Source organism: Hemiscyllium ocellatum, chromosome 31 (assembly GCF_020745735.1).
Source record: "Hemiscyllium ocellatum isolate sHemOce1 chromosome 31, sHemOce1.pat.X.cur, whole genome shotgun sequence".
Lineage (NCBI taxonomy): Eukaryota > Metazoa > Chordata > Chondrichthyes > Orectolobiformes > Hemiscylliidae > Hemiscyllium > Hemiscyllium ocellatum.
The window spans coordinates 50,933,052-50,950,369 of NC_083431.1; the positions used below are offsets into that span (position 1 = coordinate 50,933,052).

The 17,318-nt window shown below is 47.2% G+C and overlaps 1 protein-coding gene across 1 annotated transcript in view; it reads left to right on the top strand.

Moving 5' to 3' along the window:
- The window catches only part of atp2a3 (ATPase sarcoplasmic/endoplasmic reticulum Ca2+ transporting 3), a 205,834-nt gene that overhangs the window by 57,055 nt on the left and 131,461 nt on the right, over positions 1 to 17,318 (top strand). Inside the window, exons 4-5 of the mRNA XM_060847938.1 lie at positions 8,862 to 8,963; positions 13,337 to 13,475. Coding sequence (XP_060703921.1) covers positions 8,862 to 8,963; positions 13,337 to 13,475 — 241 coding nt within the window. The remainder of the gene's footprint in view (positions 1 to 8,861; positions 8,964 to 13,336; positions 13,476 to 17,318) is intronic.

Sequence of the window (17,318 nt, forward strand, 5' to 3'; positions counted from 1 at the left end):
TTGACCTTGTGCTTGGTCATGGGCCCCTTGAGCTGTGGGAGATTGGTCATGGGCCCCTTGAGCTGTGGGAGATTGCTGTGTTTCCTACAGTGACCACGTTTTAAAAATCCTTCCCTTGTTGTGAAAGGGAATGGAATAAGAGTGAGTCAGTTGTGAGACCACATCTGCAATATCTTTGGACTCTTGCTTTGAGCAAGAATATAATTGTTTTGGAATCAGTTCAGTAAAGGTTTACTTGATGCACCCAAAGATGAAACGCTTAATGCCTAGTTTGGGTCTATGCCTGTCGAAGGTCAGAGCAATGAGGGATGACCTTTTGATAGTTTAGATCCTGGGTGTGGGGGGGGGGGGGGGGGAGGTTGAAAAGGTTGGATACCAGGAAGGTGTTTCCCTTTGTGCAGGAGGTTCAAATTAGGGGACATTCATTAAAAATGAGGGGTGTCCCTTTTCAGACAGAGGGGTCCTTTTTTTTTCTGAGACCATCTTGAGTGAGGAAGTCTCTTCCTGGGGAAAGCTTGTGGAGGCTGTACTTTGAAATCCAATCATGGTTGAGTTAGAGTTTTGATGGCTAAGGCAGCGGAGGAAGACAAGGGAAGGGGAGTTGAGCTCCCAACCAGATCAGCCATGACCTCCTGAAGGCAGAGCAGGGTCAAAGGGCTCAGTGGCCGACTGCGGTTCCAATGGAGCATCCTGAGGTCGTGAAAGATGCTATCTAAATGAAAGCTATTTGAACCAAATGCCTCACCAGCATGATAGAGTCCAGGAAATCTCACTGGTCTAACAGCATTGCTGATCGAGATATCACTGAGAGGAATTGTGGCTAAGCACACATTTAACAGGCTGGCCAGTCCCCTTCCTGGCTTAGCAGATTGTTGCTCTATGCTAATGATGCCACACCAGTATCCCACACTGAGGAACACCAGCAGCAGATAGAGACACAGACTTGTTCATATCTTAGTTCAGTCAAGCTCCACGATCAGCTTCAGCAAGTCAAGTCTCATTGTCCAAGACCCTGCCATACCACCACTAATCGGTAATGATAATGTTGGTTTTCGCGTCACATATTTAAACTCCTCAAACACCAGCAAGCTGTCCCTCGCTGCTGGAATTAACATGTATCTCCCAACCTGTAGCTGGAATGTCTAGGCTGAGCAAGAAAGTGTGGAGGGACAGAAATCTGACTCAGTTCTCACTTGAGAGTCGACAAAGCCTGTGTCCTCAGCACATACCTGCACAATGGTGAGACAAATGTTAAGCCAGAGAAAAAGCTGCACCGTTTCTGGCTTCCCTGTCTGTCTCCATAACATCTATTATGGTTACCATAGTCCCAGCAGACCATAGGACTGCTCTTTCATTAGAGAGGTATGATTGGTGATGAGTTTAACCTGAAAGTCATCGCACCTCAGGTGAGATAGAGAGCAGGGCCCTCTGCTGTGGGAAATCTATTTCAGCATCAGTTGGCAGTACAAGGTCACTCCTTCCAATCCTGAAGGATGCTAATTCCTTCAGCGTACACTCACTGTAGAATTAGCAATGTCCAGATGGATTACATCCACTGGATGGATGATGGCTGAATACCTGAAATGATGAAAGGGTCACAATCTCCACATGGAGAGCACCCTCAAGCAAGATGTAAAGATGGTGGATGCTGACAAGTGGAAGATGAGCTCTGACAATCGTGGTTGCGGCAGGCTGACTGTTTGGAAGGCTGTTGGAAGAGCTGAGAGTTCCTGAAAAGCTCAGACAGAAGAGAGTACAGAGAAAACAGGGTACAGGTCAGCAAATTGTGTACCTTCCCTGCGCACTGCCGTCCTCTCCGCCCAGTACAGCAGACACTGAGGGTCCTGAGCCTCATTGGCCAAAGCTAAACCCAGGAGATAGTGAGGACTGCAGATGCTGGAGATCCGAGCTGAAAATGTGTTGCTGGAAAAGCGCAGCAGGTCAGGCAGCATCCAAGGAACAGGAGAATCAATGCTTCGGGCATGAGCCCTTCTTCAGGAAGCTGAAGAAGGGCTCATGCCCGAAATGTCGATTCTCCTGCACTTTGCTGCCTGACCTCCTGCGCTTTTCCAGCAAAGCTAAACCGAGTCTAGATTAGAGTGGTGCTGGAAAAGCACAGCAGTTCAGGCAGCATCTGAGGAGTACTGCTCCTCTGATGCTGCCTGACCTGCTGTGCATTTCCAGCACCACTCTAATCTGAGACTCTGGTTTCCAGCATCTGCAGCCATTGCTTTTACCGAAGCTAAACAGAGTTGGCCAGTAAACCAAACTGATAGGAGGTGGACACTTAAATGACCTGATGAAAGTAGAATGCAAAGTGCTACACTGCTGGTCTCAACAAACCAAAGTGACCAAGTTGAACTACTTTGCACTGAGGGCTTTTCCCTGAAACGTCGATTTTCCTGCTTCTCGGATGCTGCCTGAACTGCTGTGCTCTTCCAGCACCACTGATCCAGAATTTGGTTTCCAGCCTCTGCAGTCATTGTTTTTACCTATACTGAGCTCTGAGGGCCTACTGTGTGAGGCCTTATGCACAGTGTGCGCAATAGTTATCTTACACCATCACTGATTTGTAATTACTTGGACCAGCTACTCCTCTCTGGAGGGAAAGCAGCTGGTGATCTGTCGTTTATGTCTGCTCTGGCCACACCCAGGTCTTTCAGAGTCCAAGCTGTTTCTGAATGCATCAAGTTTACCAGTTCTTAAGTTATTGGCTGGAACCTTCAATCCTACTTTCCTTATTGAAGCAATAGCTAATAATCTCCTCAGGGTGTTCTGTGTGTATAAATGGACAATGGTTTCCTGTCCAAACCCCTCTCAAAACAATAGGTAGTGTGTAATGGCAGACTGATGACAAAATCTGGTGTGTGGGATAGGGGGCTAGGACATGGGAGAGTTCAGACCCTAAAATTATTGAACTTGATATGGAGTCCAGAGGGTCCCCAAGTAGCATATGAGGTGGTGTCCTTCCAGTTTATGCTGATCTTGCTGGGACGTTGCAGCAAGGCTGAGACCGAGACACTGGCCAGGAAACAGGGAGGTGTGTTAAAGTGGGGGGTAACTGGAAGTTTGGGACTTTTATGCAGACAGAACGTAGGTGTTCCGTAAAGTGGTCACTTGTAGTCTGGCAGCCCTCTGAACTCTATATAGAGTTTAATAATTTTAGGGCCGGAACTCTCCCAAGTCCCAGTCTCTTACTGCACATACAAGGCCTTATTATCACATAAGTGAAAGTGGGTACTGCAGGTGCTGGAGATTGGAGTCTAGACTAGAGTGTTGCTGGAAAAGCACAGCAGGTCAGGTAGCATCCGAGGAGCAGAAACATCGAAGGGCTTTAGCCCAAAACGTCGACTTTTCCTGCTCCTTGGATGCTGCCTGACCTGCTGTGCTTTTCCAGCAGCACTCTAATCTAGACTCTTATTATCACAGTATGCCATTACACACTATCAATTGTTAGTTATTAACACCTATTCACCCTCCTAACCAGATTATTGTCCACTCCTTTGTCTGTCCAAGTGCTCTTCTCTCTCTTTGGGCTCTATGCCCACCTATCATTTACCCTTTACCCTTTACCCCCTTCCCACCCCCAACCCGTCTTCTGCATATAAACTGACATTTTCCTCGCTAACATCAAATCTGAGGAAGGGTCACTGGGCCTGAAACATTAACTCTGATCTCTCCTCCCAGATTCTGCCAGACCTGCTGAACTTTTCCAGCAATTCTTTTTTGTTAGAACATTTGCTCTCTGGGAGATTAACAACCATGGGCATGGACACATAACAAAGACTTTACTCCTTAATAACGTTAAGATCATAGCCTGGTCTCCCTACAATCATCATTTAGCAGAGTTTAGTACTAATGTAAAATAAATGGTGTTACTGTGAAGACCAAGCTGGGAGACAGTGATTGACTCTGACTCTCTTGTCTGTCTTTAAAGAACTCAAATTTAGTTCAGCAGCAAATCACACCATGAAAGATGGGCTAGACCTTCTCACCTACAAAAGATATGATTGTATGATTAAGCATCACTTAGTTGCCCTGGAGCCACTGATGAGGAAAACTGTTCCTCTGCAGAAAAGACAATTAGCTAATGTTGTTCATGTCCTTTTTGTTGGATCTGGACTTTAGTCATTTTAAAAATCCATTCGTGAGATGTGGGTGTCATTGGCTAAACCATCATTTATTGCCACTCCCGAATTGTCCAGAGGAAAGTTAAAAGTCACCCACAATGCTGTGGGTTTGGAGTCACGCGTAGGCCAGACCAGGTCAGGATGGCAGTTGGGAGACAGTGAGGACTGCAGATGCTGGAGATCAGATTCGAAAAGTGTGGTGCTGGAAAAGCACAGCCGGTCAGGCAGCACCAGAGGAGCAGGAGCATCGATGTTTCGGGCAGAGGCCCTTAAGGTTGGCAGTTTTCTTTCCTCAAAGACGTTAGTGAGCCAGACAAGTATTAACAGCACTCAGTGGTCTTTGCTGAAACTATGGTCATCATTAGACTCTTAGTTCCAGGTTTTTTTCATTGAATTCTAATTCCACTATCTACTGTCTGGTCATGATTAGAACCTGGGTCCCCAGAACTTTCCCTGGATCTCTGGTTAAGTTGCCCAGTGGTAGTACCTCTAGGCCATTGCCTGTGACATGACCCAATGATAATCTATTTTAATTTAGTCTTTCAGAGATGGGAGATGGATGCCTCATCAGTGACTGGGTAAGGGCTAAGCAATAGCCTGATTTTAAGTTCAGTTTTAGCACCCAGCCTGTTCTGCTGGGGCAGGGGAAGCTGACATATTGCCATGCTCGTATTTTTCCCCCTGTCATGGGACTGATCCCTCTTCAGACTGCAGTCTGTCCTCTCGGCCTCTCCTAAACCCCTGCTCCCCCACAGCACAGGCTGCTGTAAATCCTGGGCATCTGCCGCTTCCTCCAGGCAGCTTGCGGAGCACCTGAACTCGTGTCTGGGATGGGTCAGGGAGGGATTTCAGGAGGCCTCGCTTCAGTCAGGCCCTGGTGTTGATGAACTCTGCCTGGTGATAAAAATTGGTCCCTGGGTTCCGTGTGAAGCTTGTGTGCGGCTTGTTGTAGAATCCTTTCCTAGCAGGTCTGATTACTATTTACCCGATTCCCTTCCGCCAGTTCTGCACTGGTTCCAGGAGCCTGTAGGAAGGAGGCGATGAGTTGTGGAGAGACACTGGAGGCTCCACATTGGATCTGTTACTTGTTTAGCACATGGCCTGACAGTGCCTGAAATAAAATGTTTGGATTGTGACAGGATCCCTTTGGGATAGGGATTTGTTAAACAAATTAGTGAGCAAATTGATGAAAAATGAGGTGGGTTCTGAAGTGTTTTCGATGGGAATTGGATAGATTCATTTGTTTAAGTTTTGTATTTGTTTCCTTGTTAACTTGGGGACTAGTGATGTGTGAAGTGAGGGAATTGGAAAATGTTTGACTAACTTTAGTAGTGTCACCACATGCAGCCTGTCACAATGAAACCCACAGGGGAGAGTCAGAGCTGGACAATTTATCTTTCAGTAAATACTGAAGAAGCCTGCGATCTTTGTGACAATGTGGATGGCTTGTCAGCTGACTGACTTCGCCTGTACGCAAATTTGAGCTTCTAAATGGAGCAACATGCAAATTCAAACCCCACGGTGATGTGGAGAGTGAGGCACGTTGCACAAGGTCTCTCTCTCTAGACCACACCATGTGAGCTCGAGTTAACCATCTGTTGGCCGTACTGGAATGGTTAACCGTATTACTGAAGAACGCTCTGCCATTCCAGAGATGGCCCAATTGCTGAGTATTCTTTATTCTCAAGAGCAGATAGAGATGGGCAACAAATGATGGCCTTAACAACAACAATGCATTCCAGGAAAGAGTAATGAAAGAAGCTAGGGTTACGTTTTGTTGGCCATTGGCCGCATGTTTCCCCACCCACTCCACTGGGTAGGAGTCTTGTCTCCAGGAGCATGCATGTGTCACTTATGATCTAACCCAACAGCCTGAACCTCCCAAGTCTTTGATGTTCAAACACGTCAGGAAGTTGGTCCTCTGAATGTGTAGACCCTGTAGTACGGTGTATCCTATCATTCCATCTGGATCTCTGTCTGTCTCCCTGCCCTGTGTAGGGGCTGTGGCAACACTCGTGCTTTGGTGGAACCTTGCAGCAAGGACACGTGTGTCAGATGTAGTTCCTTGGGGAATTGCTTGGGCATCCTCTTACTGCCCTCTGACTGGAAGTCTCATTGGTGTAACTGATGGAAGTGGACCTAGGTTCCTTAGTTTCTCTGAGGACGTCCTTCCTGCTGCACATTCTGTCTGCCAACCTATCACATTTCCAACACTGCATGGATCTCCAGGGAAAGAGGAGCATGCGTGTGCAAGTGAGGCCCCAGCTGAGATCTTCAGATCTGGCCTCCCTCTCTCTGCTGTAGGAAAGCCAGAAAGGGGTTGAATTGCAACCTGACAACATTGTCTGCAATTTCCTGCCACCTTCTTTCTCCTCCCCCCCCCGCCCCCTTCTCATCCCAGCCACCATCACCCACTGCCAATGTAGGGGATATTCAACCAATATATTAACGCCTGGCCCCCTCCTGTTGCCCATTCTGACTCCCAGAATCACCCCATCCCTCCACACAGTATTGGAATGTCTAGAAGGGAGCTTACTCCCACCCAAACCAAGGAAGGAAGAGGGAACTTGGCCAACTGTGTGACTGCCACCCGGGTGACAGATTGGGAATATTATCGAGACACGTTAATGTTAGTCGGAAATTGACAGTTCCTTCACAAGCTCTTTGTTTATTATTTATTAATTAATTTATTAAAATGTGTGTTTTATTATTTAGGCACATGGTGAAGCCAATCTGAGCACCATATGACTGACCATTTAGTCTCTCTCTGCTGAAGTTCCTTGAGGAAGGGGTGTTGGGGCTGTCACACCAGGAGATCTCTCGGCTCTTCCTGAGGTGGCACTGTAGGATCTTCTACATCTGCCTTAGGACGGCACAAGGATTAATGTCACATCTGACACGTATATGTATCTGTCCAAAGGCAGGGCTTTCGGTGACTGTACCGTGAGTGTTCGGGTCAGGGTTTGTCTCCTCTCCAAATTACTCTCCACTCGCTCCATAACAGGGAGGTTTGTTTTTCTTTTTGGCTTCTTTGTACCTCGCAGACTGAAACGTTCTGTCAGTGGTACTTTTTCAAAGCCATGTTTACAGCTGGTGACGCGTGAATGAAATGAAACTCATTATAAAGAGAGAGCCTGAAGTGAAACACTGTTTAACACTCAGTGTGCTCACTGAGAGCAGTGTACAACCAGCAGTGTAATTTATCATCAACCCTGTGTCATTTTAATTGAGTTGAGTGTCCTTTTGAGCTCTCAGCTATTGTCCTCTTGAAAATGATAGGGAGCCTCATCCCATTACTTTTCCTGCCCCCTCTCTCCTAAGCCAGCAATATGACCTTGGTACAAAACAATGTGTGCTGATGCAGTTATTGTGTGTTATCTCAGTGACAACATGGTTCAGTGTTGTACATAGATCGTGATGTAGTTTATTCTCTATTCTAATCAACAAGAAAATATCTGAGCTCTGTGCTGGTTAATCATCACAAAAGTACACTGGCTGCAAGAGCAAGTCAGAGGCTAGGAATCCTGATGTAAGTAACTCACCTCCTCGCTGGTGAAACCAGAGCTTAACGTTCACTGAGGGAGGGTTTGGTTTTGTGATGAAGACCAGCTTCACCTGGAATCTCCACCTGGTCAGAGAGGGTCCTCAGGTTTAATCTGCACGTGTACTGGTTACGTGGCTAAGTTTTCCAAACCACATCCATTATCTATAAGGCACAAGTCAGGAGAGTGTGATGGAATACTCCCCACTTGCCTGGATGAGTACAGCTCCGATAGCACTCCAGAAGTTTGACACCATCTGGGACAAAGCAGTTCACTTGATTGGCGCCATGTCCATCATCTTCAATGTTGATTCCCTTCCCCACTGATGTACAACAGCAGCGTGCACCTCCTGCAGGATACATTGCTGTGACGTACCAAGTCTTCTCTGACAGAGTATTCCAAATACATGACCTCCATCATCCAGAAGGACAAGAGCAGCAGATAAATGGGAACAAGTTCCTGTTCAAGTCACTCCCCATCCTGACGTGGAAGTATATCTCTGTTCCTTCAGTGTTGCTGGGTCAGAATCACCAACTGTGGTGTTGTGTGACCTGTAATCCGTGAATTGACAAAGGGTAGCCCCTCCCCACCACCTTGAGTGTGATTGGGGAAGGGACAGTCAGTGCTGGCTTAAGTGATGCCCGCATTCCATGATGGAATAGCAGGGGGTGGGGAGGGGGAATGGGAGCAAGGGATGCTGGACAAGGGGAAAGGGAGCATGGTGTGCAGGGGGAATCAGGGTGCTGTGGGGCGTGGGAGCAGGGGGTAGGGAGTGGGAGAGGGACAGGGAAAGGGAGCATGGTGTGCAGGGAGAATTGGAGTGCTGTTGGTGGGGGGGGGGGGAAGAGGGACAGGGAGGTGATGGGGGGGGGGTGGAACTGCTGTATGGAGCAGGAATAGAGGGGTGAACAGTGTTGCGGGATGATTGGAGAGCTCTGGAGTGGGGATTCAGTGGGGAGTTGTGGGGGTGGGGGGAACAGTAGGCTTTTGTGAGAAATGGGGCTGGGGCTGCTGGTGAAACCAGAGCTTAACGTACACGGAGGGAGGGTTTGGTTTTGTGATGAAGACTAGCTTCACCTGGAATCTCCACCTGGTCAGAGAGGGTCTAATCTGCACTTGTACTGGTTACATGGCGAAGTTGTTGAGGTTGAAATCCCAGTGCTCATCAGTCTTCTGGCTTGTATTTCAGGTCCTGGCATGGTTTGAAGAAGCCGAAACCATCACTGCCTTTGTGGAACCCTTTGTGATTCTTCTGATCCTGATAGTGAATGCTCTGGTCGGTGTGTGGCAGGTAAGAACTTAACAGCACTACGTTAATCTCCTCCTCGTCTCGGATGTTCCCACATCCAGTTTTAAACCTGACCCTCTCGGAGCAGTCGGCCTGGTGAACTTCCTGAGAGGAATCCAACACAGGCGAGCTATTGTCAGGACAATGATGGAGGGCAGGAGTCCTCCTGTATCCCAGCCTGACCCTGGCCGGGGGTAACTATCTCTGCAACCTCCACTCAGCATTGGTCTGGACTGAGACCAGAGACTACTCTTGGCTCCAGTGGCTCACTCATACCCCTCCCCCTCAATTCACCTCAACCAAAACCACCCAGTGGTTAGCGGTGCTGCCTCAAACTCGTGGGCAACTGTCTGTGTGGAGTTTGCACCATCTCCCCATGACCGTGTGGGTTTCCTCCCACAGTCCCAACCGCAGGCTAGGTGGATTGGCCATGGGAAATGGAGAATTACAGGAATAGCGTAGGGAGTGAGTCTGGGTGGGAAGCTCCGCGGAGGGTCAGTGTGGATTCGATGGGCCGAATAGCCTGCTTCCACACTGTAGCAATTCTACAATTCTGAAACAAAAATGTCACCAGGAACTCACCAGGTCTAGCAGCGTCTGTGGTGAGAGAAATAGAGTTCACGTTTTGAGTTCAGTAACCCTGTGTTAGATCACACTTGGCGTGGTTCTGGTCTCCATGTTCCAAAAGATTTGCATGCATCGCCAAAGATGTGAATTAAAAAAAAGATAATACCAGAGTTGAGGTGTTCTAACTAACAGCAAAAACTGACAGGCTAGAGGTCTCTCTAGGGGAATAAAAACACTAGGCAAACTGAGCCCTTACAAATTATTGAATAGATTCACTGGGCTGGATGTAGAGTAAATGTTTCTAATGAGACAGTTCAATACTCAATATAATTAGTCTCTCTGATAAATCCTTTAATGAATTCAAGTGAAACTTTTTTTTTAATCCCAGAGTAGTCTGAATGTGGAACTCCCTGCCATTGGAGTAATTGAATAAAATAGCTTTTAAGAGAAAGCAGGATAATACACGAATGAGAGAGGAAGTGAAGACAATGTGGGCAGAAGTGGAACATGAATGATCAGTGTAGATCAATCAGGCTAAATGGCCTGGTCTGATTGTGCTGTAAATTCCTTGTGAAAACAAGGAAATTAAAAGGACAGTTTTGGGGATATGGTGTGACTGGGAGGTAAGCGTTCTGGGTAATAGGATCTTTAGTAGGATATTGGAAAAGGAAGAGTAATGATGTAATCACATCAGAACATAAAACATAGCAACAAGGATAGTCCATTCAGCCCCTCAAACCTGCCCTGCCATTCTAGAAGATCAAGCCTCAAATTCTTAAGGTCAAATGGATAAAGACCTAATCTGTTTAACAGTTCTTTGATAAATCAACCCCTTTATCACAGAAATCAACCGAATGAATTATTTTGTACTGTCTCCAATGCCTGGATGACCTTCCTTAAATACAGCGACCAAAACTCTGCACAATATTCTCGGCATGGCCTCATCAATATCCTTTACAGTTTGAACAATGCCTCCTTATTTTTAAACTGGAACCACTCTAACAATAAAGGCCAGAGTTCCATTCGTCTTCTCGGTTCCTTGTTGCTAACTGTTGTGATGTCATGCACATGTGGGCGGCACGGTGGCACAGTGGTTAGCACTGCTGCCTCACAGCGCCAGAGACCTGGGTTCCATTCCCGACTCAGGTGATTGTCTGTGTGGGGTTTGCACATTCTCCCCATGTCTGTGTGGGTTTGCTCCGGGTGCTCCAGTTTCCTCCCACAGTCCAAAGATGTGCGGGTCAGGTGATTTGGCCTTGCTAAATTGCCCATAGTGTTAAGTAAAGATTAGATTAGATTAGATTAGAAAGGACAAATCTAGGGGTATGGGTGGATTGCACTTCGGTGGATCGGTGTGGACTTGTTGGGCCGAAGGGCCTGTTTCCACACTGTAAGTAATCTAATCTAATACACCGATTCCTTTGGGCTGCACTTTTTTTTTGGTGTCTCATTTCATTTTGATAATAGTGTGGAGACAGAATCAAAGGGTAAAGTGCATGATCTCTCACCTGCTTTCCTAGATTAAACCCCATCGGCCTTGTTTCGTCCATCCACCTATATTCCCTTGCAGATTTCTCGTGTCCTCATCACAACCTGCATTCCAATCTATTTTTATATCATCAGCAAAATTGGATTGGTTACACTCTACAAGAGTTCATCAAACAGGTTTAAATCCAAGTGAACTGGTTTGGAGAATTGATGTTTCGGGCGTAATCCCTTCATCCCTTGAGGGTTGGAATATAAAAGCAGAGATGTACTACTGAGACTTTATAAAGCTCTGGTTAGGACCCATTTGGAGTACTGTGTCCAGTTTTGGTCCCCACACCTCAGGAAGGACATACTGGCACTGGAACGTGTCCAGTGCAGACTCACATGGATGATCCCTGGAATGGTAGGTCTAACATATGAGGAACAGCTGAGGATCGTGGGATTGTATTCATTGGAGTTTAGAAGATTAAGGGGAGACTTAATAGAGACATACAAGATAATACATGGCTTGGAAAGGGTGGACGCCAGGAAATTGTTTCCGTTAGGCGAGGAGACTAGGACCCGTGGACACAGCCTTAGAATTAGAGGGGGTCAATTCAGAACAGAAATGTGGAGACATTTCTTCAGCCAGAGAATGGTGGGCCTGTGGAATTCATTGCCGCAGAGTGCAGTGGAGGCCGGGACGCTGAATGTCTTCAAGGCGGAGATTGATAGATTCTTGTTGTCTCGAGGAATTAAGGGCTACGGGGAGAACGCTGGTAAGTGGAGTTGAAATGCCCATCAGCCATGATTGAATGGTGGAGTGGACTCGATGGGCCGAATGGCCTTACTTCCACTCCTATGTCTTATGGTCTTATCAGGAATGGGGCTTGTGGGCTGAGAGATAAATGGGGTGGGGCTGGGAATGTGATAGGCAGATGAAGGTGGGGGCGAAGGTGATAGGTCAGAGGGGAGGGTGGAACAGACAGGGGGTGCACACTAACCAACCCCCACTGCCCTAAGGCTGAACTCTTCCACTCCCCCTCCCCCTCCCCCTCCCCCTCCCCCAAGGACATGCAGGTCCTGGGCTACCTCCACCACCTTCCACCTGAGGACCCTGCAACTACATGCGATCAATGTGGATTTCACTAGGTTCCTCATTTCCCTTCCACCCAACCGCATTCCCCCCCCCCCCCCCCCCCACCCGCCACCCCCCACACCTTATCCCAGTCCCAAGCCTCCAACTCGGCCATTGACTGTCCATTGACTTTCCCATCTATCTCCTCCACCCTCCCCTCTGACCTATTGCTCCCACCTTCATCTGTCACATTCCCAGCTGTCTTTCCCCAGCTCCCCCCCCCTTCCATTTATCTCTCAGCCCCCGGGCCCACAAGCCTCATCCCTGATGAAGGGCTATTGCCCGAAACGTTGATTCTCCTGTTTCTTGGATGCTGCCTGACCTGCTGTGCTTTTCCAGCACCACACTCTCGACTCTGGTCTCCAACATCTGCAGTCCTCACTTTCTCCTAGGAAGTGTGCAGACCACCTGATAGTAGTGATGTAGAGGGGATGGGGTTTGTGGAACTGGGATATTTAGATTGTGGTTTTAAAGACATGTCTCTTATTTTGCGAAAATTAAAATTACATCAGCCTGTAAGATGAATTAATTTCACGGTCAGCATTTAAAGTTGAGTTCCTAGATTATTATGGAATTTGAATTTCACCATCTGCTACAGTGTGATCAGTTCCCTAGAACATTACTTGGATATCTGGATTAATTATCTACAGATCATATCACCAGGCCATCACCAACCACCTCCTGAATTGTATGGTGTTCCAACTTGAGTGTGTTGATCAGTCAATCCTTATTTGAGAAATGAACCCGTGCCTGTACCCGACCACCTCGGAGACCACCCGCACAACAACAGAGCGAGTGCTCTTTAGGATGTCCGCCCCAAGCCGACATGCCCCACTCTTAACCTGGCTCCGAAGTGGTTTAGCTACTCGTTCAGGTTTGTGAGAGCTGCCTATATTCTGAGGGAGTAATGCAAGATGGGGTTTACTTAAATGACTCCATTTTAAAAGAAACTGAGTTTGGTAACAAATACCATGCTGTTAAGTTGGATATTGTGGGAACTGGATGCTGTCTTGGTCAGTGATGTCTTGTTTGCAAGGCATGTATTTTCACATGGGAATTGAACCATTGACCTTACATGGTCTGTGGTATACCACTGGCTGATAAATGCTTACAATAGATTATACCCCTGGGCACAACACTGCTAAGTATAGTTCACGTCATGTTTGACTCTCAGGTAGTTTCATTGTTTGTATCCAATTTACAGGAAAGGAACGCGGAGAATGCTATCGAAGCACTGAAGGAGTATGAACCAGAGATGGGTAAGGTTCACCGAATGGACAGGAAGGCTGTGCAGAGAATCAAAGCCCGGGATATTGTACCTGGAGACATTGTGGAAATTGCAGGTGAGTGACCCCCTCGGTGGTCAACCTGGTGACTGGTGTCTTTATGCTAATGATCTGTCTTGAACATCAGTTGCCTCTTGCAATCATCGCACCCTGTGACAGGATCGTCGCACCCTGTGACAGGATCGTCGCACCCTGTGACAGGATCGTCGCACCCTGTGACAGGATGAAACTAATGTGTGCATATTTAATGCAATTCCATTGTGGCTTGGAAGTTTTTAAAAGGATATTATTTCAGAATGCAATTTCTGTCGTATTTCACGCAAATATATCAAACTGCCCACGTGGACTTAGAATCAGAGAAGCAGTACAGTGCAGAAAGAGGCAAAGGCCCTGATCTCTCCCAGTGACTCTGCATTTACCATGACTAGTCCACCTGATCTTTGGACTCTGGAACAAAGCCAGAGAACATGGAGAACATGCAAACTCCCCATCGACAGTTGCCTGAAGTGGGATTTGAATCCAGATCCCCTGGTGCTGTGAGGCAGCAGTGCTAACCACTGAGCCACGGTGCTGCCCTTGGTCAAAATACCATGAAAGGTGCTCCTTTCAAGACTGCTTCCTCCTTGTCCTGTGATGTGCTGTCGGGCAACTCCTGCTGTTGGCCCAAGGCTGAGAGTGGAGGTGTGTGGAGGCTGGGATGTCAAGATGGGCTGGGGCATTGAGATTGGGTTTAGAGGGGCAAACGTGGCAGTTAATGTCATTCTATATCCTGCGGACCCCCACACTTGTCATCAACCAGGCTGCCCATTCACTGCCCAAAGCAGCTGGCAACTTTACGCACAGTCAGATAACCTGCTGGAAGGTTTGGTTTTGGGATAATGCATGTAATCACCAGGATACCGATCGTTTGCTCCTCTTCCCGATGTGTGGGAACTATTAAATCCATCTGGAGAGAGCACTGCCTAGTGCCTAAGTGAGGAGAAGGCGAGTGCAGCTCTCTCTGGATTGTCAGTCTAGATGTAGTCCTGAAAATGTGTTGCTGGAAAAGCGCAGCAGGTCAGGCAGCATCCAAGGAACAGGAAATTCGATGTTTCGAGCATAAGCCCTTCATCAGGATTGCTGCCTGACCTGCTGCACTTTTCCAGCAACACGTTTTCAGCTCTGATCTTCAGCATCTGCAGACCTCACTAGATGTAGTCCTGCCCTGTCTCTGCAGTGCCACTTGACTCACAGGTGAGAGTGCTATTACTGAGCTACAACTGGTTCAGTTAGGCAGGACTCTCCCCTCTGCCTCCTCCCTCATGGCACTTAGCTGTGTAACCCGCCCACCACCCCCGCCCCCAGCACAGGTTAGATGCTCTCCTTGGGGATCATCCACAGCAGAGGATGTATCACCTTGGAGCTTCTTTGAGATTGATATTATTTTGGATGCTAACCATTAGAAACACCAACAGGAGAAGGCATTCAACTCTGTCACCTGTTCCAGCTTTGATTCCTTTTAGTTTTAAGAACTATATCTAACTCAGTTAAAAATCACACAACATCAGGTTATAGTCCAACAGGTTTAATTGGAAGCACACTAGCTTTCGGAGTGCTATCACCCGATGAAGGAGCATCGCTCCGAAAGCTAGTGTGCTTCCAATTAAACCTGTTGGACTATAACCTGGTGTTGTGTGATTTTTAACTTTGTACACCCCAGTCCAACACCGGCATTTCCAAATTATATCTAACTCCTTGAAAACATTCAATGTATTGGCCTCAACCACTTTCTCTAGTCGAGAATTCCACAGGCTTGCTACTCTCTGGGTGAAGGGATTTCTTTTCATTTCAGTCCTAAATGACCTACCCAAATGATTGTGACCCCTGGTTCTGGACTCCCTGGTCATCAGGAACATCCTTCTTGCGTTCACCTTGTCTAGTCCTGTTAGAATTTTCTAGGTTTCTATGAGATTTGTCCCCATTTTCCTAAGCTTCAGTATAGTCCATTCTCCTACCTAAACCAAGGTTCCATTAAAACTACCAACTCGCGTCTGTACTGCTAACCTGACTTCAGAGTTCTTTATGTTTACTCTGGAAATTCAAAACTGGGATTCTGTGCCCAAATATTGGGAGCTATTCAAAGGGTTGGGATTTTACTCATGTAACTGTATTAGTGAGTTTTGAGAAGATTTGTAGCTCAGGTTGAGGTTTTGGATGTGGGTTTGCTCGCTGAGCTGGAAGATTCATTTCCAGACGTTTCGTTACCTTACTAGGTAACATCTTCAGTGGGCCTCAGGCGAAGCAATGCTGAAAATTCCTGCTTTCTATTTGGGTGTCTTTGGGTTGGTGATGTCACTTCCTGTGGTGAAGTCACTTCTGGTTCCTTTTCTCAGGGGGTGTAGATGTACCATCGGCTCAGTGAGCAAACCTACGTCCAGTGCAACTGTATGTTTGGGAGTGATACGAGTCGAACCGATGCAGCATTGCATTGATTTGCCACTGGTGCTGTGACTGATATTGTAATTGGCATAGTTCAGGGGTGTGTTTTTATTGGAATGAAGCCTCTACCAGCTGGTAGAGTTGGGGTTATTGAGGGGAACTTTGTCCCATTCTGACGTGCCTGGGGCAACTTGAACTTGAACCCAGACTTCTGACCCAGAGGTAGGGACGATACCACATGACCCCATGTAGTGGTATAGTCTATGTGTAACTAGTGTAAGTTAAGCCTGTGATTGATGTGTATAGTTAGGGCTTTCTCCTGTTTTGTTGTTTTCTTGTTCATGGTAATTGTATTATAATGTGGGAAAATTGACTGAATGTTAGATGTAATCAATCCCATAATTATATTGCCACAGATCACTAATTATAGAGGATGCTAAACTGTTGATTCACAGAATAGGTATTAAAGTTAATTGGAAATTTCACTAAAGGCTTATAAAATAACATCATGGTTTTGAAGTATGACATTGTCTTTGCAGTTTCAAAGTTGTGATTACAGGAATGTTTTCCCTCTTTGTATTTATCATCCCAACAAGTCAACACTGCTCTGAGCCGTGTGGCATTTGCGAAATGGTCCTGTCAGCTGGGGTGGGGTGGGGTGGGGGGGGGGGGGGGCGGGGGGGGGGTGGGGGGGGGGGGGGAGGGAAGGTTGGAGCAATGATGGCTCTGTAGATGGTCAAGGGCTTTAAAAATGCCAAGGTTTTGTTTTCATTTCTTCAGAGGATAAATCTTTGAATTAATTTGGGTGTGTGAAGGTGTTGGAGCATTGGCCATGCTGCTTTGTCCCACATGGTCTGATCTGTATGAAATCCTGTTTGTTCAGACTGACTGGAGGTGACCATTGTTTGATCTTTGCTCCACCATTGTGCATCCACCCTAATTTCAATCCTGTCCTCAATTTTTTGTGTTTTACAACCAAGGATTGACACTGGCCACCCTCATCTCCCCTCTTTCTCATTCCTCGGAGCAGCAGGAGCTTTCATTGTTAGGATCCCTTCAGTGTGGAAACAGGCCATTCAGCCCATCGAGTCCACATTAACCCTTGGGCTTGGAGGTTGGCAGCCTGCCCCACCATCACCCAATCTATCCCTGTGTTTCCCATGGCTAACCCACCTCACCTGCATATCCCTGGGCACCATGGGAAAGTTAGCGTGCCCAACTCCCCTAACCTGCACACCTTTGGTCTGGGGGAGGGAACTCTCTGTCTCTCTGTCTCTCTGTCTCTCTGTCTCTCTGTGTCTCTGTGTCTCTGTGTCTCTGTGTCTCTGTGTCTCTGTCTCGCGCTCTCTCTCGCTCTCTGGGGAAAATGTGCAATCTCTACACAGACTGTCTCCCGAGGCTGGAATAGAACCCAGGCCCATGGCACTGTGTTCAGATGCAGTGCTAACCTTTCAGCCATTGTGCTGCCTCTGTAGGGAATTT